This window comes from Protopterus annectens, chromosome 6.part0, assembly GCF_019279795.1.
Source record: "Protopterus annectens isolate FY-2018-M chromosome 6.part0, PAN1.0, whole genome shotgun sequence".
Classification (NCBI taxonomy): Eukaryota; Metazoa; Chordata; order Ceratodontiformes; family Protopteridae; genus Protopterus; species Protopterus annectens.
Genome location: NC_056737.1, coordinates 707,838,882 through 707,862,169, shown reverse-complemented (window position 1 = coordinate 707,862,169; position 23,288 = coordinate 707,838,882). Strand labels below are relative to the sequence as shown.

The window sequence follows — 23,288 nt, the reverse complement described above, 5'->3', positions numbered from 1 at the left end:
GGTATGGTAAGGGCCCATCTGATAAGTCACAGGGCAGATAGTAGATATGGAGATTAATTAAGAGGGGTGGCTAGATAAACACAGATGCCAAAACCAATGTCAGGAAAGTTGAAGTTAGACCCTATACTGGGTACCTCTATGGTATAGGTTCATAGTTTAGTACTATGTTATACCATAGAGGTATCCAGTATGGCATGGTGGCTAGATAAACACAGATGCCAAGACCAATGTCAGGAAAGCTGACCTCAGACCCCATACTGGATACCTCTATGGTAGATGAAGAGACACTAGTCTTGTCATGATGGTTGGTGTAGACCTACACAGGACAACATGCTGATGAGGTAAGCTGACACTAGATGAAATGCCAAAGTTAGTTCTGGTGCCAGTGGGCAGGCTGATGCTAGAAGAGGAAATGCACAATTTTACCAAAATCAAGTGGCAACATATTGGTTTTCATAAATGAAGCACAACACAGAACTGTGGCTTGAAGTCAGACCAGATCCTTGCTGATGGCACAAGCAACAGCTGTGTGTGCTCATCTGAAAAATCACCACCACTCCTGTTAACACAGATGGAGATGTCAGACAGCATGACACCAGAATACAACCTGTTGACCACACAAAACTTCTTGGTGTCACAAATGCAAACTCCTCAAGACTTGATAAACATTTAGCATTATCCATCAAAAAGGTGCACATCAAACTTGGCTCTCTCTACAGAGTCAAGCCTTATCTTACCAATACCACCTGACACTCCATAGCCAGGACACATCTTTATTCCACAATAACTTTTTTGAGGAATAATAAAAAGAGAGAATGATGATAAAAGTGCTAAGACCCGATGTGAACGGTCATCTCACTCATTAGGAATACAGTAGCCTCCTGTACTACAACTGCATGCATACCGCTTCAAAACAAGAAAGGAATACTATGGTAATTTTCATATCTGCCCCCACATGCAAGTCTAGAATACTCTAGTGTATAACATCCGCAAGGTACTGCAAGCAACATTGTTAGAAAATAAAGTCCATTATATGACACTGTATTAATAAGCCATGTCTCAGAAAACATTAAACTGCTTTATTTACCTGGGGGGACAGGAGCCCAACAAGACTCCATGAGGCACATCTCCAGTTAGCAACACTAGTTAAAATGCAGAAATGTAGGGTGAACTTTAAAACTAGGAAGGAATAGTCAGGCATTCTGATCACATTCACCACATCTTCTTCTAAACTATACTACCCATTCAAAATGCACATTTTATCACAAATATTTACTGCCACCAGATGTACCAACAGACAAAACATGTCAACATTCTGGCAATACTGTTTATAAAGAAAACTTTTTGGAGCTCAAAAAGTCACAACCTTCAAATAATGTTCAAGAAGGAACCATTTGTTTAAATTTATGGAATAACAGCTGGAAGTTACCGCATGTCAGATTACTGGAAAAGAATTTAAGAAGTTTTTGCTTAAAAACTAAACACAATATAAGCATGTATTAAATCACAGCAAAAAATAAATATTTGCCTAACAGCATCTTGTGCTGTCCATATATACTTCAAAAGGCTCCAATTACAAAATAAAAAGAAGGTTCAAAATATCCAAAGTTAAACACGCACTCAAAAAAAATCAAAAGGATAAAGGGAGCCGATACCTGCTGTCTTTATGATATACCTGCTGTCTTTATGATATACCTGCTGTCTTTATGATATCAAGGATGACCATACAGAGAATCCATCAAGCCATGCTTAATAGGTCACAGAATATTGTTTTGTTTTTATAGAATAAATGCCTACATGCAAAAATCTTCAAATTTAAGCAACCGTTTTTTTTTGGTGGTGGTGGGGGTGCAGAGATGCAAAAAAAAAAAAAAAAAAAAAAAAAAAAGGAGCGGAAGGAGAAAGCATTTATATAGGTAAGGATACACAAAACTGAAAAGATGTACCAGTCCAGCATAGGCAAGCAAGTTTAATGTCTAAAGGTAAGAGAGCAGATTTAGCTGAGCTAGCTGGTTAAAGGTTAAAACACCACAGACCTGCAAAGCGCATAACCCAGAGGTCACTCAAAATGCCACCCAAACTCAGCTCCCTCAAAAAGCAGGGTGTGGACAGTGGGTGGGGAAGAAAAGCAACTGACCTGCAAGAGTGATCACACTGAATACCAGGGCAGAAGTGAGATGCAGTAGTAAATCAGCCCTCAAAACTGCAATCACTAAATTTGGAATTTACTTAATTGTACACCAAGACCTCTTTCTCCGAGGTACATTAAGTCTTACGAGTTACCATATATTAGTATCAGTAGTGCGATGGTGCAGCCCTTGTTGTTAGAGAGTGCAGTGTGCCAAAGCTTCCCATTAAAAAAAAAAAAAACACTTATAAAACTTTGGACTTCTTTTAGATTTCTGATCTGTAGGTGAGCAACTGTGGCTTTGGAACTGCAGGTTTTACTGTGAATTACTACACTGTCACAGTTCTCTCATGAAATCAAGCACAGAAAGGCCAAGAAAGAACTTTACATTTCTTCTAAGACACTTCATCTTGACCAGCAAGGTTTAAACTAGGAGGCAAGGTATTTTGCTACATTTGTGGAGCAGAAGAACTGACATGAAAGAAATTTAGACGCAAAATGAAGACGGAAGGGAAGTGAATCCTCAGAGCACTTGCTGCGGTTATGAGAAGATTAAGGGAATTTGGGAAAGGATTAGCTATAAATAGCAGAACAAACATCAGGTGAACAGGCACATGAGGGCAAAGAAGAGTGTCTGCAGAAAAATTTCAGTAACACAAAGGCAATTAAGCCATCTCTTCAAATATAGCTACGATCTACAGACAAGTTATGAAATCTAATGAAAATAGTATTAGAAATAGCCAAGCAAAAGGATTCTGGAAGAATATGAAAGTCACTGAAGATTACCAAAACCACATTCACTGTTATAACAGTTCAAGTACTTCAAAAGGTGAAACAAATGGTTCTAATGCAATGACATCAGTGTTGAATGCTCCTGCAACAAAAATATTGGAGGTCAGATCAAATTTTCCCAAGCGAATGACCTTGGATCATCTTTGACTCTGGGCTATGCAAAGTCTCTTCCATTACTTTCCATTTCTTTATCATAATGCCACAGAAGCAAAATATCTGTGACGGACCCAGCCTAACAGATACCTGCTTCGGTTAAAGCAAAGGCGAAGAGAACCCATAAGCTATGCAAGTAGTGCGCCTTCCAAAAGGCAGAAATGTTATGCTGTCTTCACCTAAAATGTATTTATTTATGCATTGCTGACCAGGTTAGTCCACCTATGGTGATCTGTGAAAATGTACACTGGTTGCAGGACAAGAGAACTTGCATCCTCTGAAGCGGAGGCCAAACGTCAGGTTGCTTAACCTGCCTCTGGGATGCCCTGGATCCTCTTCTCTCCTCTCTTAGTCACTTCTGAAAGTCTACAGCTGTTTCTCACCTATCATTACAATATATCCAGACTCCACTTGATAAAAGGGGAAGAAATTATAGCAGAGTGACACTGGAGAAGCGGTATGGAAACATCTTCATTTTTTTCATCAGCAGAAAAAATACAAGTAAACTTAATGGCTTCACCAGGCAGTCACTAGGAAAAAGATGGATTGCTATTTCTGGGGGGGGACATCAGCACAATCTTCATTACCACTTGTTTTCAGAGGATAACAAATGTCATTAAAGGGTTTCAGGAAGGGTCTGTAAATGGTCTGCAGATGGGGAAAAGCCAAAGGAGATCCTTTGGCAATCAGATCAGTGACCCACACATCGGTAATGATCTTGCACCATGCTGACACATGGTGGGACAGTCTCTGCAGATCACCTCCTGAGGGACATTGGCCAGGTAGTAAGGACTGGTGCTACTCATCTCCAAAGCATGTCGGACTGTTCTGTTGGTAAACAGGTTGTAAGACTTTTAATGACCTTGCTGCCTGCCTCACTGCTGGTTTAGTTGATCCAACTGGAGCTGTGGTCTCTACTGGCTCCTCTGCAACCTAGAAAAGGTGTATTACGAAGGATGGAATTTCATACCAACAACTGGAAAGGTTTGCCTTTTCACTTACAATGCTTCCCCATAAACAGCTATTTCAGGACAAAGGAGCAGTGTCCTCAAAGGGAGCATCCATGATGGTTGACTTTACATCCTTACAGAACAGCATCAGGCACAGCTAGTAATGTTGTCACTTGGCATAAAGCAAACTGTTTGCTTTCAGCTTCATTCATCTCTTAGACAAGACTTCTAGTAAAGTAGACCCAGCTGCCCGAATGACTTCTCCTGTGTGTCACATGCTGTTCAGATCATGATGGAATCCACAGTTGCAGACACTGCTACCACAGTCCTCTCACACAATTTTTTTCATCACTGTCCAGTAGTTTGTCTGTCAAGTAACTGAGTAGTCCAAAATGCCACAGAATACCGTTTTAATGGAATTCCTACTTTCAAATTCAAAAATCTCTACTGGGACATTCCTACAAAAATAACGGTTTCAAATTGTGGGTTCAAGCAGAGCTGTAGGTTTAGTAATGTTCTATATCTGAAGTACAGCAGGAATACAAATGGAAACGTTTTTTTTTTTTTTTTTTTTTTTTTTTAATGAGAAATATCTCCTTATATACCAAATAATGAATGCTCTGATGCAATTCTGCCTTTGAATAAGTATATGCAAAGAGAAATATCACACTTGCTACAGCAAATTCTGGTGTACTCTTATTTTTCAGTAGTCCGGAAGAGAAAGCAAGCAAAATGTGTCAATATAAGAATATTTTATTCAGTTTATAAAATTCTAAAGAAGATGCATAGTAATAGTATAAGAATAAAAATATTTTGTCACCTACTGTATGAACTGTGATAATACAAAGTCAGTCATACAACAAACTGCCAATCAATATGAAATGTACAAAGCAGTAACTGCTGAACAAGAGTTTCACTTAGGATTCATCTACAGTGCAAAAACCCTCTTAACAATAAGAGTTTTGCAACAGCTTTCTTTTACATCCACATCAGCAAACATTTAAAGAAGTAGCGACAAGTAGGACAATACAAGGTCTGTGTGTGCAAGCTTTTTTTTTTTTTTTTTTTGAAGAACTGGAGAATTCTGAAAGGGCTAGGCATTACGGGAATGCTGAAGATGGCACCAAGAGTATGGTTTCCCGCCTGGGAGAAATGTAGTATGCCAAATGCAGGGCATTATCATCATCTATCTTGCAAGCAAAGTTTTTGTAATAAGATGACCAAAGAAAATGAATCTATTACTGATCTTTAATCACATACAAACACGATAATCAATGCTGCAAAACATCACATTGCTGACTATCAACACAAAAATGTCAAACTGAAAATACTGACAGTAAAACATGCATGCTCCAAAACATAAAAAATCTGCTCCCTCAGGACAACTGTCCCTGAAACCCTCAGTCCTGTACTGTACAGCCAAACATTCTAATTGCTATGTTTACACCTGAACAATGAACATCAAAATTGCAGAAAGAACTTTGTTTTGTAACTGAACTAACAAGCTAAACCTTGAAGAAATTGCTTGTGAAGGTACCCAGCACCAATACTAATTTTAAAACCCTGCTGTAAAACACTTCAAAAAAAGTCACCTGTCCATAGCAGGTGTATATCTCTGTGCTTTTAAAAACCACGACATGACCGTGTGCAACCAGAAAGGTTTAGCAAATAGCATTTCTAGAACAACAGCCAAATGCAAAGTCATCTTGAGTGTCAAAGTCTCATTCCACGTATTATCTATGCTTCTTTTCCCAGACTTTCAGAAGTTAAAGTGTCAACAACTACATACTATAAGGGCAGAGTTGCAATTAAGTACTTCTGACTTCAGTTTACATACAGTCCCCTGTGACCGGAGCCTCAGACATACAACTTATACTCCACCCAGTTCTGAAGCTATGTGCCCCCTTTTCCAATCACTATATATACTGCAGATTTACTACAACAATAAACAAACATGACCCTCAGCCAGAAACAATCATGAAATGTCTATTTACCTTTGCTGCTCTTTACTTTTGTCAAATTGCTATTACACCTGTAATACATCCAATTGTTAAATATATTACCTTATTACCTTTGCTGTGTATACTCATAAATTCTCCTGACTGCATTGCTTAACTGTTTGTATATACTATGTGTACGTTGTTTGTGGAGCTTTTCTCCCAGGGCCTCCAGTGAAAATGGGCTCATTACAGCCCAGTGGACCACCCCTGTAAACAAATGCAAATAACTAACTAAATAAACTTAAATTGCTCAGTTCTACATTACCTTTATGATGCACTTTGCCTTAGATTAGAATATTTATATTTTTGTCTGGGCTTCAAAACAGCTGGACAACCCAAGTGTTATAAATGTAACTTCTGTCACTGGGATAAGATTTCCCTTTGCAGTATTATCCAACATCCTTCCCACTGTCTGACATTCTTAAGGATATTCTAAGTATTTTAAAATGCCAAGAATGATTTTTTTTTCCCTGGGCTATCAAAAATGAGGCAACGTTAGCATACAAACTTACTTAATTCCCCTGTCCCAGAGTTCGGCCCTACGTGTCTCTACATGCTTTAAGCACAGTATTTTTTGCTTTTGTGTCTTAGCCTGACACATACATAAATGTGCTAATGAACAGGGATTGCCAGATTAAGCATTGTACACTACTCCTGATCATGCTAATACCCAATTACTGCTAATCTACAAGCTCTTCATAGCTGCTTCTTTTAAATATCTGTCAAAATACAATGCAATCAATTTTCCGTCACACAAAATGCTACAACTTTATATGCACTACCTGTCTGGGAACGAGCGAAATGATATGAAGAAGGCTACCTTAAGTTCATCTCCATTAGTCATCTTTATTTTATTTATTTATTTGTTTGTTTGGCATTTGTTGACCAGGAAAGTCCGACTGGGTCAGCGGAGGCCCAGGGAGAAAAGCTCCACAAACAAGTACAGTTAACGATATATAAAACATTTGAGAGAGCATTGGTACAATGGTCATTTGATTTACATTTACACTAGAGAAGTACAAAGTAAATATTTGCGACTTAAAAAAAATAGAAAGTTAAATGTTTCATTGGCATTTTCACTTGAGAATTACAAAGTAAAAACCTGACAGGTGTAGGTAACATGGTCATTTCATTTACATACAGGTGAAAAGTTTGCAATGTTTGAAGATAACTAGAATGGTGTAAAGGCAGTTAGGTTTGAAAGTATGAAATCATTGACAGCTTTAGGAAACAAGTTGGTTACAGTCAAACAGGTTTGGCTGACAACATTGTTGAAGACGTGTCAAAAACATGTGCAGCAGCTCAGGCTGTCTAAACATATCCTCTTCCCTCCCCTTAGAATGGCCTCAATCGTCTGTCCCAATACAGAACTGGCACGAATTATTCTTAATTTACCATGCTTCCTTCCTCTCCTCTGCATTTACAGAGACAATGCTACCGTCTCTGCTACTCCTTTAGTGTAAGTTACATTAATCTGTCTTCCCTCTAGCACTCCAATCTCTTTTACATGATATGTCCTGTAAATCTTAAACCCTGTCTAACCATTTGCTCTTTTCCATTTGTGCTGGCAATGGCTCTCTGATCAGCCAAATAAATACAAACACTTGCTTAAAAACGTTAGCTTGCACCTGTTCTACTTTTTTTTTTAGATTAATTACGTTCTCTTTGACTTCAAAGTTTGCCCAGAGATGTCTAATGAACAAAGGCACAGAGTACTGCCTCCATGTCTCCTCCCATCTTGTGAGAGAATAACAGCAGATCAGTCCCTATCCTATTATCAAGTACCTATTTTTTGTTAATCCACCCTGACTTCCTCCATTTGACTGTCCTTAACTTCCTGAATGTTTTCCTCTCCACCTATACATCTTCCCCTCTACATCTTCCCCTCCATTAATACAACTTCCTACACAGCCTTTCACACAAACACAAAACAGATTTCTTAGCATGAAAGATACAAGTCGACTGAGGAGAATGGAGGAAGTGACCTCAAGTTAAAATAACACTTAAAACTGCAGCAATATTAAATTTGGATCATTAAACCAAATGTCCTACCTGGAGGCAATCTTGCCTGACTTCTATTACTTTACAGTAAAATTAGTATTTTCTGAGAATGCCATTCAGGGCTACATCTGAGCAGAGAGACCTAAAATAAGAAATTTATAGCAGACTATACTACATAAATATTCATCACTGGCTACATTAATGATCATTACAAAGCAGTCAAACACCTTTTCTCTCAAGGTTACTGACAGGTAGCATACTGTTACGTAAGGGTTCTCTACTTGTACCAACTTCTCATGTTACACATTAACTGTAAAATCACATTACATGTTCTGCACTGGCTGTGGTCTGCTGTTAACTGTACTTATTTGCCATGGAAGGAAAAATGTGAATTAACTGCCGCAGTATCACTGTTTCTTGTCATTCAGGTTGTACCTATAAATAAAACGACCTTAATTAACTTTTTATATCACAAAAACTTTTTTTTTTATGTTGGAAAAGGACTGCTACCCTAGTACATTGACGTCCATTCTCCAAGTAGCAAGCTGCTTACTAATGACAAAGGTCTGTTGCCCTAGTGTACTGAACTCCATTCTCGAAGCAGCAAGCTGCTTACTAATGAAATTGCTTTTTTTAATCTATTATTTTCCATGGGACTATGAACCAAACAACCACAACTTCAATACTTCTTAACAGTCTGAACCAAAATCTTCAATGCTGCATCTATGCAATCCCCACTACCACCACCAAGAACTATATTACTGTCACAGCACAAGGGTCACAAAAATGAAGTTTCAAATATATCTATTTTTTCCAACCACCTTCTAATCATCAAACCCTCCACTTTGAATAACCCTACTCCTCCTCATGGGTGATAGCCAGTTGAAAGAGCCGTCATGCATGCAGCCAGGTTTGTCCTAACCCCTTGCTCAAATTCAGTTTACAATACCCCAGTAGTTGGGTCTTGCATTAGGAATGTAAGCCAGCTTGCATGACTACCCTGCCCTCTACTAGGAAAGCACTGCAAACCATTTTCCCCTTCTCCAGTGACGAACCTGCATGTGCCATGTACTCCCAGTCATTCATATCATCACTCTCATCCAAAGACAGACAAGCAGGCATTGTCCCTTAATTCTTCTCGAAAATTGGCCATCACTTCTAGTGCAAAAGCCGCAAACCAAACCTTGGTCACCTGGACTATAGACAGGGTTTATCTCTTTATACTGCACACCAAATATAATTTCAAATAGCTACTACTGAATTTGAGCAAGGGGTTAGGACAAACCTGGCTGCATGCATGACGGCTCTTTCAACTGGCTATCACCCATGAGGAGGAGTAGGGTTATTCAAAGTGGAGGGTTTGATGATTAGCTACTTTTTTTTTTTTTTTTGGAGCTTTTCTCCCCAGGACTCCATTGAAAATGGGTTCTTTTAGGCCCAATGGACTATCCTGGTAAACCAACTGCAAATAAATAAATAAATAAATACTATATCAATCAACTTTTAAAATGTAAATGGTTAAAGACACTTCTGACATCATGATGTGCAACTTCCTACGATAAGTATTCAGACAATTTAGCTGAAAAATATTACTGAGAAAGTTACAAGTTTGTGCTGAATTCAACAAAAACGTCCTCATCGTTATACCAAAATCTAACATTAGATATTTTACTTGGAACGGACTCTGCTGTCAAGCCTAATGAACAGCATTCCATATGAACTGAGGTTCGACATGATGAAGATGATGCAGAGTGCCGCAGGGATCACACAGTTAAAGATGTATGTGTTTGTCACATATTCTATTAACTGACCCTTCCCTGCCTTCTTAAGTTACACTTTAATGCCCGAAATGCAACACAGCCATTGGGAAATTCTGCAGCATAGAAAGGCACATTACACACTGTATACTAAACACTCTCATGTGCCATTCATAAAAACAGACACTCCCTATCATCTTGTAGGGGCAAATGCAGCATACACACAAGGTCCAATCTAACAGTTCAATTATATTAACAGCAATCATGGTCATAGAAATTAAAACTTGGGAAATGGCATTAGAAAAGTAATTGCTGACATTTAAGAAAAGAAGAGGGTGAACAGTAAATAAATATATCTGACTAGGAGCAAGGTGATACAGAAACATTATGGCGTATTACTGTGCCACGACTATGCAGGGACCATTACAATTAAGGGAACAGAATGTGAAGTACATTAGGCAAAAGACCCATGATTCTTTGTGCATTAGAAATGTATGGAATGCAAAATGACCGGTAGTGGATTTGTCCGAGGTACTCAAGAGAAAAGGAAATGAGGATTAATGGGTCACTGGGTTTAAAAACATTGTAGACAGGACAGTGGGGAGTTTGGAGTTCAGAAACAGCTTTAAGAGTATGTATGCAAGTATTGGACAGTGGGGAGTTTGGAGTTCAGAAACAGCTTTGAAGAGTATGTATGTATGTATTGGAGAGTGGGGAGTTTGGAGTTCAGAAACAGTTTTGAAGAGTATGTATGTAAGTATTTACTGACAGATGTTATTAGTCATCAGTACAATACTGATCAATATTGACCCTTTTCAGTCTCAGACCAGAGAAAGGCAAAAATATATAAAATCTGAGAAGCATACGTTTCAACAGAGAGCTAGAGTAAAACTTCGTTCAGTCACTAAATACCATATACAGTGTATGCAGACTATATACAGAGAAGAAGCATTGTTAATGTGCGATATCATGCGCTGATACATATTAAATGGAACAAAGTATTATGGGGAGCTAAGACGAGCGTAAATAAGGGATTTCCAGGCAGGAGAAGTAAATGTAAAGAAACTTAAAAAGCATACTGTGAAACTGTAATGGGATGCTGTGTCAACTATTGGTATGTCAGACAGGCAGTAACCGCTGCAGGAGAAAAATGCTGCGATATGATCAGTAATGGGACATGCAGAGCTTAGGAGAGTGACAAGAAGCGGAGATAATATATTAGGGGGATTAGGTTATGTGGCCAGAGAGATTGCAGATGCATTTAGCATCCTGCATAAGTTGAGTTTTCAGGAGGAAACAGAACATGGAATAAAAGGTGAAGTCTTTGATATGAGAGGGAAGGGAATCCCAAAGTTTAGGGCCTATGACACAGAACAAATGGTCTAGAAGTGCAATTTAGATAGTGGGGTTTGTAGCAGAGAGCTTAAGTGTCTGATGTTTCTAAGGTTATAGGGTGCCATATCTCTAATCAATTCAGATGTTAAGAATGGACGTATTTGTTCATCAAGGAATTTGAACTGTAAGCCTAGCAACAAGCAAACTCTTTGCTTTACTGAGACATTTAACTTATTTCATAACAGTGCAATACTGTTCATGTTTAGAGGTACGGGAAATAAAGAAGCAGATTTTTTTCATGATAGATCAGATAGTTGATGTGTCCTTTTTTTGGAAGTTGCAGTGAATGTTGGCTGTGAAAGCAATATACCCCTGCTTATAGCTGACGTGGTAGAGTATGAAAGAAATAGGGAAAATTGTGTTTGACTGGAAAAGAAGTGAACTGATCTTTTTGCATGTATTTCTCAGGTGAAGAGGTGTAGTTGGTGGATGACAGCAATGTCTAAGGTACTTGAAAGAGTTGACATACTCTAATAGGGTATTCAGATGATTCCAGATTATGAAGGAGTCATGAATTACACTGAGTTTTTGTGTGGTATCAAATAATATATTTTTTTGTTTTGCTGGACATAAGTATAAGGTGTTTATTGCTGACACACTGGATGACAGAGACAAAGTCATTTTGGAAGTCTAGTTAGAGAGAGTGGCGAGAATAGTTAGTAAGGTAAAAAGAGCACATCATCGGTCTATATTAAGAGCGGTAGGTGAGGTAGATCTAGTGGAACATTAATGTATACAGAAAATAGTGGGGAGGGGGGAAAAATGGAGCCTGTGGAATGACAGTAGTCAGGAACATTTATACAAGTAGGTAGAATTAAAATTCACAGTAAAGTGGCAAATACTAGAATAATTTTGGAACCAAGGAATTCCTACTGATACCAATTTCAATCAGGTGTTAAGCCTGGGTAGTGTGGTTGACAAGATCAAATGCCCTGGTAAGACCAATAAACTGCTCCAGTAATCATGCATAGTTCTGACCAGAACCTGCATTACTTTTGTGAAAGGTTAATATTGATGTATTCAGACAGCTGGGAATAAACCTTTTTTTCTAGAATTTTGCATAATGTGGTAAGTACGGAAATAGGACAAAGTGGTAAGTGTGGAAATGGGGCAATAATGAGAGGGAGTGTTTTTTTTTTTGGACAGAAGTTTGACAGTAGCGGTCTTCTATATGCCTGGCATTATATTGCTTGATTAGCAAAGACTGTAAATATTGAGGAGGGGAGTGAAGATGTAGTGACAGCAGTGAAAAATAAACCAGGTGAAGAGGACATCAATGCCAGGAGGACTTTCCATTTATTCATTTCTAGGACAGGAGTAATGTCTTTAGCTATGACATGTCCAAAGTGAAGTACAGCAAGAACTTTGGGAGGTGAGGCATTGTTAGAGGGAGTGTGAAAGTGCTGTTGACTGGAGGAACAGCACTAAAGTGGTGGAGAAAATGAGGGGCAATCAAGTAGGAATGGGTGGAGTGCTGGGTTTGTGGAAACTTCTTTCAAAAACATTCCGGGGTTCTGGGGTTGTACTTCAATGAATATTGATGATTTATCATTGACTGACACAGTTTGATGGCTTGCTTGGCTAGATATCATAGCTGGGTAAAATCTTCCTGGTAGCATCTGTGGAGTTGAACTTCACATAGTAGTGGGGGGGTGCTGCTGTGGAGTTGAACTTCACACAGTAGTGGGGGGGGTGTGTGTGCTGCAGATAGACAAGTACAAGCAACCATGATGTACATATGCAAGGATGTGGCAGAGAACTATGGCATGGTTTCCCTATGTGTGGTCAAGGACAAAGTGGAGGAGTTTAAACTTTATTTCAGATCCTCAGTGATGAACATCACAATTGATTTTCTCACAGAAATCCTTACAAGTGCACAATCACTCCTGGTGCTGTCTAGCTGCACACTAGCCTGGATTTATATGGGAGTGTTGGAGGATGGCTTACCACTCTACAAAAAAGCCCTTTTTAGCATTTGTTTTGTCTAGCTAAAGCTCTGACCAGTTTGTTTTGTCAGATTACAGTTCAACTACTTCATTCACAATGTAATGTAAACGAAGCATGCTTGCACACATTTATTTCTGAGTTTTACAAAATATAATTTTAAAGTTTTCTGTAATTTTTATTTAATTAATGAATCTAAAATGGATCATGAAATAATGAATATATCTGAAAGGGCACCATTAAGCCCAGAAAGTGTAAATAAATTATCCAAAACTCAAAGTGATGTTTGTGCATTTTTATTGGGGGGGTGCAGAATTGTTATTTCTCCACCAACAGGTACTCTGTTTTACCTTTCCTAGTGTGTCATATTACAGTTTCCTGTACCTTCTTTCCTGTTTGGGTGAGGATCTATAAACTGGTACTCCTAATCAAAGCTCTGTGCTCCTCTCTGTCTCAGTGGCAATTCACAGCACTTCCCTCCCCTTGCAGGTGACTCATTACCTCTACTACATTAATTTGTTCTCTCATTAAGACAGAAAGACCCCCTCGTACTCCTTTACTGTCCTTTCTGTATAATATATGGGAGGGGGGGGGTCATGACCTAACTTGGCTTCGGTCTGTCACGGTTCTGTGACTGCAGTAATTTCTAGGCTTCCCTCATCAGCTAAACCAGTTCAAGGAGCTTCTCACTCAGATTGTTAGTAGATACACAAAACAGCTTCACATCACTGACAGAGTTACACTTTTTAGACCCATATTTTTTTCTTCTGTTTCTGGACTTAAGTGCCATTATCTGTACCAATATTGAAAGCTGTACCTTTGTACTATTATCTGTACCAATATTGAAAGCTGTACCTTTGTACTATTACAAACAAGTTTACTGCATAATTCAGATCATTAACAGACAATGGAGTGGTTGGAAAGTTGAAGTTTGTTCTTATTCTTTGTAAACTAGCCAAGAGAAGATGGCATTCAAATTAGTCACAAAATTTATTAGCTTATGAGAACTTTATGCTTGCCAGCTGAACTATCATCCTAAAAATGAGAGTCAGAAACTTGGATACGAGTGAAGTACTAAGACTACATCTGCCACTGAGTGACCCTTACAACGTGTCTTGATCATGATGGTGGTAGTGGTGTACAAAACGACATTCCACCATTATATTCGATTTAAAAAGACTTGTATGTGTCTGTGTGTAAACAGACACATGTAACCATGCATATAAACCCATATACATACACGTACGTGTATACATTTTCATGCATACATGTCCACACACAAATATCTAAACATATATTAAGGTAAGATATTTGCACACATCAGCACATACAAACACACGTATAGTTATGGGAGGGGCCTGTTAAGTGACAAATTAAATACCTTGTACAAAGGTTTTTGGAAGAGAACTAGTTCCACCACTAATTACAGAGAGTTCCAAAATCATACAGTGCAAGATATTTGGTGCATAAAATGCAGGAACACTAGCTGCAGTGGCCCTGTACTGACGTGGAAAGAACACTGCTTATTACACACAGCAGGTAGTTTGATGCAAGAAGGCAGATAATTTATTTTGTTGGCCCAAACCTGTAGCAGCAGCTAACTAACTGAATGTTGTTAAGGTGTACGGGAACAGTGAGAAGGACAAAGTGTATTGCCAAAGCAGAGGGATGTTCATCAATGGCTCCTGATGCTCACTGGAGGTAAGTACAGGGTTCAATGCTGTGGCCAAAGGTTAAACTGTCTAAATGCCTGGGTGGCTTTGATCTCACCAAAAAGACGGAATCAGGACAGTTGCTCTAATTCTTCACAGCTTGCAAAGATAAAAATGCTGAGTTTTGTCTGAAGCATCATGGGTACAATGACTTGCAAGCCTATTGAGAAAGCCAATTACCAAGCTAAGAAAAATACAAGCAGAAATACAGCAAATACCCTACAGCTAGAAGAGGGGGTATCTTTTGCAGTAATGACTGGTACTACCACCTACAAATATTCTTTTGCAGTAATGACTGGTACTACCACCTACAAATATTCTTTAAGAGAAAGAAAAATGAAATGGAAATCTGTAACAGATCAAGGGCAACCCCAATTAAATGTTGCTCCCTATGCTCTGTTGTATACCACCTAGCTGATCAGTCATGTAAGTCAAACCCGCAGAGTTTTACTACATCAGTAACAGTAAGAGAAAAGCAGATCTATCTGGTTGACTACAACTCAAGTAATCAGTGAGGGAAATGGAGAAGAAAACAATAACACCAGCAAATGTCGGAGAAGCAGGGTCATAGGTCACAGGTCGTAGCACCCTTGCATAAAACACAAAACATCTTCAAGTGTTAAATGGAAGTAAAACACGCTGGAAATTCATTAAAACCAAGTGATATGCAGTTGAGTGAATTCTGACTTCACAATAAGCAAGTAATCAAACTGTCTTCTTCTTTTGACTTTTCCTGGTTAGGGGTCGCCACAGTGGATCATCTGTCCGCTCATGATTGGCAGTGGAGTTTTACGATGTCGAGTTGCCAGCCCGGTGCCCAACGTTTCACAGAAGGCATACACACGCACTCACACCTAGGGCCAATTTAGAGTGTCCAATCCACCTACAGCATGTCTTTAGGATGTGGGAGGAACCCCACACAACCACAGGGAGAACATGCAGACTCCGCACAGAAGGCACCTCAGCAGAGAATCGAATCGGAGAGCCTCTTGCTGTGAGCTAACCACTGCACCACCGTGGCCGCCCTAAGTAACCAAACTGTCTGTTGAATGGAAATGTTTTGAAAAGCTGTCTCAGCTCATGAGCAAATGTTTTGAAAAGCTGTCTCAGCTCATGAGCAGGGGGGTAGGCACCATACCTCCTAAACTAAATACTAAATCCAAGGCAACATTTCAGAAAAGGTTATTTTTAGTTTTCAAAGTGCATAATGGCTCTTTTGCTTGTCACAATTAGTATTTAACAACAGTGTGTTAATTAAAAACAATGCTCTTGGCACCAGGGTCACAAAATCAAAAACCTAGCAACACAACACAGCTTACAGCACAAAACAAGTCTGAATGCATTGGTATACTTCTTACCGAGTGGCATAAAGGTAGTCTTGGGGAAGGTTAAGCTTGAAATTCTTTAAGCATTCTGAAACAAAACTAGCCGGTTAAACTGCGACAGGAGTACACTAGTACACTAGAGTCAGAAGACACCCAGCTCTGTTGGTCACAGTTGTCCCTCTACCCATCTAAGTCACCTATCCCTCAGGTACAAGTACTTTTCGTGGAAATTTCAGTGACAGAGGACCTTTCTTTTACCAATTTTCAACAAAAAAAAAAAGAACAGCCAAATATAAATTAAACAGTCAAGTCTTAGCTCAAAAGAACAACAATCAAAATAGAGAACACATAAGCTCAGAAGCCACAAAAAGACAAACTCCAGTTCTCATTTATACTAATATTTTGCATCAGAAGTGTTTTAACATGAAAGTGTATGCTTTCTTGTTAAATACATTTGTCTTTCTGTGGCTTCTGAGATGATTCAGTATGGTATTTTGCAGATTCCTCCATCTATAAAGGAAACTGCACTTTACAGTTACAGCTTCAATGATTTAGAAATCTGTTGTAGTCTCTCCCCCTGTAACTCGTCTATGAAGGTCCTCTCTTCAATGTACACTTTCAGTGATGGTCTTCCGAGTTCCACTATCACTCCACTCAGCTAAACTGATAGAGGATAACATCTCCAAAATGGGACTTTGTTTTGCTATATCTCACAGTCATGCTGTTCTTCCACCCAGCTGAGCTTTCGTACACAAGTGGGTCTTCTCTGGAATACTTCCAGCAAAAATATAAAAGATAGTGCCCAGAGCAGAATTAGTACTGGTCAAGGCCTGCACTGTCTGGATAGCGTGCACTAAATGTACAAATCAATCACAATTTTATTTCATTTTATGATGAGTATTAGAGCTTTAGGCCAGTCATCCAATCAAATTATAGTCAGCAGTTCGACTGCACAGCATGACACAGTCATTTAACAAATACTATACAGAGTCATTAACTTTCCACAACTGGAGGAGTCATACAACTACCTGTCCCCTACAACCTTTGCACAGGGTCAAACAGCGCAACAAGCTCCTGGACACTACTGAGGATTCCATAACTCTTGTGGTAAATAACACCTTGTGTGTGGTACTTGCTCAGTGGCAAATAATTTAGCATGTCACGGTCTCTGTGTCTACTGCTTATGGCAGTTTTGTTAGGTCTGTTACATGCACATTTAGTTCGTTCTGTAGCTGAACCTATCATGCATGCCCCATCCTCCAAACAATCCACTAGGGTGTGCACTGTTTCTTTTGTCAGGAAGATGCAGGCAGCCATGAACTTCAGCAAATGTGATCTTGCTCTCAATGCACCCTCCCCATTTCAGAATATTCTTCCACTGAATTTTATTATCATCACCGTCATCTTTTCTGCAACATGCAAATATATTGCCTCCATAACTGCATTTTCTGTACTTTGTGTGCAGACTGCTTCTGAAATCTATAATCCAGAATATTAAGTGTACTTAACACAGATCTAAGGACATTTCAACAGAAACCGTTAGCAAAAAAATGTGAAGCACTTTACCAAATCACAGATTTACATTATGCTTGCCTTATGCTTTTCATTAGTGCTACTGCTGCGTCTTTTTTTCCATTATTGTACTACTAAAAGAATTTTCCAAGGACAAAAGCAAGTATGCTTCTAAACAGCTGTTTACTCCACCCGTTTTCCTTATCCAATATCAGAGAGGACTGCTGTACAACAAAAAAAAAAAAAGTTACTCATTGCAGCAGTGTATAATAGTGCAGTAAGCCATGGCAAAATCCGCATTTATAAGAACCCCTGGAAACTTTTCTTTCCATTTAAGAGGATTGTAAATTAGACTTCTGCAGGTAGACTGTTTCAAGGATCGGCAATAGTATTTGTACATGGAATTTATATCAAGCAGTCATCTACAAAGGGACATACATGAATCCTCTTTTAGCCTCTGATGTGCAACTCTAGGCACTTTGGTAAAACACTTAATATAGAAGGCCCAAATGAAAGACACTTAAATGAAAACAGAAATACCCCACCCAGAACATAAGCCATACCTCTCAACTGTACAGATTTTCGCCGAATGTCCAATGTCCATATTTTTGGTCCATTTTTTCATAAAATTGTAGTTTTCTGGCAAACTAGTGGTAAATCATTAAAGACGGTTATAAAATAATAATAGACATTTGCATTTCAGGCTTCACCCTTCAGAAAATCCATGCTAATGCAAAACCTGTTATTCTCTTTCTATGTTTCTAAGAGCAATACTTAAAAAATGTCCCTATTTGTGGGCCTTTGTCCCACTTTTACTCATGGCTTTGTCTAGGTTTCTCACTCTAAGAGGGTGAAAGGTATGGACTTCTCCTGTGGGTTTTTGCCAAATGAGAACATGCAGGTAAACATCCTGCATGCCCAGAATCAACAAGTATAAGTGAAGAAAGGGTAACCAGACTTTACAATCACCAGTCTGAAATTTTAGAATCTGAAAGTGCAGTACAAGTGGTAAGGCTATGAACTCCTACTCACCTTCCTCCTATAGTGCCTGGCTCAATTCCCTCAGTCTCCAGCTACATACTGCAAGGCTCTAAGTCATTTAAGCAGACCAGTGAAAAGCTCCTGTTCCTGTTCCTACGGGATCATAACCAGTTAGCAAATAAATGAAGGATTAATGATCACATACATCCACACAAACTTCCTTAGTTATAATACAATTAAGCAAAATAAGATTGCACCTAATACTGTGTGTACTATTTCTCCCTTGAATCATTCTTTGAGTCATCCATACCCATTTATATTGTGCATCAAGACCTGCTACAAATGTGCATGGTTTACAAGATGCTACTACAAACATGCGCCAGTTATGCCTCCCTCCTCCTCACAGGGCAAATAGCTTTTTTCTGTACATGCTTGCTACATTTTATGATCCTTGTAGTCCTCCCACAATCACGGTTTTTCTACATGGTCCTACCAAGTCCCTCTCCACAGACACTGACAGCCTCTTTTTCTATGTAATACCTGCTACTTCTATCCTTATAGTTCCTTTCCCCAGTCATTGGTTTGCTATTGCTCTTCCTGTTCATAAAAGCCTCCAGGCCCATCTGATCACTGCATAGCTGAAACTACATAAAAAGCACAGTATCGGAATCCACTGCACAGCAGCAGAAAAGATGGCACAAGTACCTTCTTAGCACTAAAGACATTTCTGCTAGAAATTCCTTATTTGTTATCCTAACAGAACAGCTGTTGTTGTGTCTTTCGGCTTTTCCCAGTTAGGGGTCGCCACAGCGGAACTCCGGTCCGCTAATGATTGGTAGCGGATTTTTACGTACCGGGTTACCAGCCCTGACGCACAACCTTCAACGAAGGCACGCCCCATTCACGTATGCCTCCACACAGAAGACACTCTAGCTGAGAATCGAACGGGACAACGTCTTGCTATGAGAAGACAACGCTACCGCAGCACCACCACCGCAGTTATCCTAACAGAACAGCAAAATGTTTAATTATAGCTCTAACAGTATTCCTGCTTTCTAATCAACACATGAAATCCAGGTTTTAAAAAGAAAATGTGCTAACTACAGTCTAGACCATTCTCATAACTTCTCACAATGATCACAGACATCACACTTTCTAAGTGCTATAATTTCATGGAAGTAGTGCATCACGCCCTTATTTGCATAGTCATTCAGTCAAACTTAGAAATCAAAGTCTCAATAGACAACAGACAAACAACCTTAAGTACTGCATAGTGTTACACAAGTCTCTATAGAGAGGACTATACAGTGGAATAGAGAGGACTATGTAAATTAATATGAAGTCCTGGCCCCATCCTTGTCATAGGTCATACAGGTGTAACCAAAGTTCATTTCCACACCATGATCACAATGCATGTGCCACCAAAAAAAGGCATAACTGGAAGGTGAAGCCTTATTCTCTAGCACAAGCTATTACAAATTACATCCTTGCGGTTCCAATACAGCAAAAAGCACGGATGTGTGTAAGTGCTCAGGCTGTCAATGACCAAAGTTTTGAAGAGGACTGCAACACTCAATGCAATAAGTCCTGACCCTATACAGGACTGCGAGTTATAGCAGATATGCAAGGGGCAATGACTGAAGGATACTAAACTAACAAGGACTGAGGGCAAGAAGACAATATAAAAGACAAGAGCATTTTATTTTAAATGATGGGGTTACCGAGATGTTTGTATCAAGAAATATGGCAGTGAGAATGTTTAGGCACCTATGCAAACTGGGCATGTAATGGTATGCAAATGGCACCCATGTACTATGCATATCTTCAGTAGTTATGTACACAAGTAGCACGATAAACAGCAAATCCTGATGAATGGCATAGCTATACTGACATACAAGTACACATACACTATGATACACCCACTGGATTAAATGCACCTGCAACTTGTTGCTGTACTAAGCATTCAACCTTCTTAGCATGCGAGACACAGACACACACACACACACACACACACAGTGAAACATGTTTTCATCTTGCAGTAGTACTACTTATTTAACATTTTTTGAACGCTGCACTCTCCAGGCTTGTAAAAATCAAGAAATACATGAACTGGGGTTTCTGTCCAGCAGTGTTACTAGATACTATTTTGTCTGCAGAGTACTCTGCTAGCTTCTGTCAAAGTCTGCACCACATGTCTGTGCATCCATAGTGTAAAAGCTTTCTTACAAACTAACTTACTACCTGTTAGCCTAGTACTGGAACTTCATTGTTGATGTTGCAGTCAATGAATAAATACTCTAGTTGTTAACCTCTTCGTGCATAGTTCAGATGCACTTGCTCTCTGGCCACATGCAAAACGTTGCTTTATTTTATGTAAAGTAAGAGCGTGCAGAATACTACTCACAACAGCAAGTAAAATAGTATGAAAATGTCCACGTGATAATGATCATACAAGTGATTTTACAGGTATTCAAAAGAATGTTCATGCGTTAACCTGCATAGGACTGCACAGACATAGGAAGCACGGCAAAGGCTGTGTTTCTACGCTATCACGGGATTGTGATGACATCAAATATCTGTGCAACTTAGCTCATCTACCTGACAGCATCAGAACTAAGGCTACAATAGCTTCTGTTCCGGTTCTGCATCTTGATTCATTTCTTAAATTATAATTAATTATAGTACTATAAAAAGTTTTACATATTGCATTGCTTTCATGGCACACAAAAGACGGAAACAGCAGACAAGTTTTCAATCAGTAATTCATTAATATGTGGCAACGTATTCCTGCCGTAAGCTCAAACTTGAAAGAAACCTACAATACATATCACTAAAACAATAACATGGTCATCTTAAGAAATAGAAAAAGTGTACTACCTGCCACCTGCCATAAGTGAGTAGCAGCAAGGAGATTGGGATAGCAGTCCCAGACATCGCGTGTGTAGAAGGCATACTATACTCCGAGTTATAGAAGACCTCCACTTTAACCACAGGTGGAGAGGGGGGACGTGGCCATCGTAAGATGTCTTTAGTGCACTGTCCCAAGTACATCACCCAGACCCAAATCAATATTATCCTCCTGGCCACGTAGGCATCAACGTTCCAAATCCAGAAAGGGAAAAATGATATGTAAAACAGTTCATTGCCAAGCTCAGTGCCCAACGTAAAAAGAAAATAGAGGGTCTTGCATTTAATTGAGAATGCCTGTCCATCTTCTTCCGTTAGAGAATTCCTGCGTAAGGGCTTCATTTTTTCATCTACTGTCAATCCGTCAGACTGTTCTGGACCTTTACCGAGAGTTTCTGAACCAAAGCTGTGGTTATCAGCTGTACTCTTCCTCAAGTCAGAACCACTGTCCCCTGCGCAGCTCTTCATATGATCACACACATTAATCACTCCGTTTTTACTACTTAAGCTTTTCGCAATGTCACTCTTTATACTTGGTCGGTGTCTGACGATGGGCCCGTCTTCCTCTTCTTGCTTTCCCTTCTCAATGAACCGATTAATACCGTTGCAAAGGTGTTGTTCATGTTCATCCTGATCCCCTCTCAGCGAGGCTGTTTCCACACCGCAGATTTGCTGAAACCATGACACTTTGTAAGGATCCTGCAAATAATTACACACCTGCACAAATTTCTCTATAATTTTCATTTTCTTAATAAAAGCGATTCCAGGCTTCACTCAGAAGTGAGTATCTGTAATTCGCACCTCCGACGGTGCCTAAACAAAACCTGCTTCCGGATTCAAAGAATTGTGTAGTTGACAATGGGTTTAAAAACTTTAAAATTCCTTACATTCACCTCCTTGTCTAATTCACTGTTCTCTAATAGGATTTCCCATCTCAATTGCAGCAATCACTACACTCCCTCTGTAATCTCTTTTCTATGGGGTTTGGATGGGCGGGGAGGTGTTGCTGACGGTATCTGGAACGAGCACGACAGTCAGGAAGTTGATGGGCGCGCACGTCTACAAATATTGGAAAGGAGATAGAGGATTTTAAGTGTGCTGTAATTAAGTTGTTTTATTTTATATACGTTCTTTTTTGGGTTCTGCCCATTCGAGTAGGTGGCGTTTGTTCTCAGGCACGTTTCAGTTGAGTCCCAAAAGTAGTAGTATTAATAGGCAATGTAGTTTCGTGTTTAATGTGCTGCTGACGAACGAACAGCAGCCTAAGGAAAGTTAGTACTACTAACCAGGCGGTTAATATGCTTTCCGTATATAACAGTGTGATTTTTGATAGGTGCTCTGTATCTGAGTGACAGATCGCAGACACATACTGACTTATTTCATTGAAATCCAATGATCTCGTTATACTTTGTGACTCATTTGAGGACTTGTTTTACTTTATGCGTACCAGTGAGACAGACGTGATGGGCCCGGCTTATCTTAAATTGCCAGAAGAAGGACGGGGATATCACTGGGTCTTTCCCAGTGATTCATTATTTTTAGCTATATGTCAGTATTTCAGGGCGCGTGGCCAAAATCTTAGACGAACTCTGTCTAGAATCACTTACTACATATTTTCCACCGGTTTTATTTTGTTTAGCACCTACTGTTTGAAAAGAGCAGACTGGTTCTGAGCCTTACAGGAAATGCCTGCGTAACCTGCGGGTATTCTATAATTTATGATTTGGGGAA

At 39.3% G+C, this 23,288-nt stretch overlaps 1 protein-coding gene across 1 annotated transcript in view; it reads right to left on the bottom strand.

Annotated features, from left to right (window-relative positions):
• The window catches only part of SGPP1 (sphingosine-1-phosphate phosphatase 1), a 178,207-nt gene extending 155,389 nt beyond the window's left edge, over positions 1–22,818 (bottom strand). The window contains exon 1 of the mRNA XM_044074392.1: positions 21,528–22,818. Within this exon, the coding sequence (XP_043930327.1) occupies positions 21,528–22,301 (774 nt within the window). The 5' untranslated portion in view covers positions 22,302–22,818. The remainder of the gene's footprint in view (positions 1–21,527) is intronic.
• Positions 22,819–23,288: the final 470 nt, after the last annotated feature.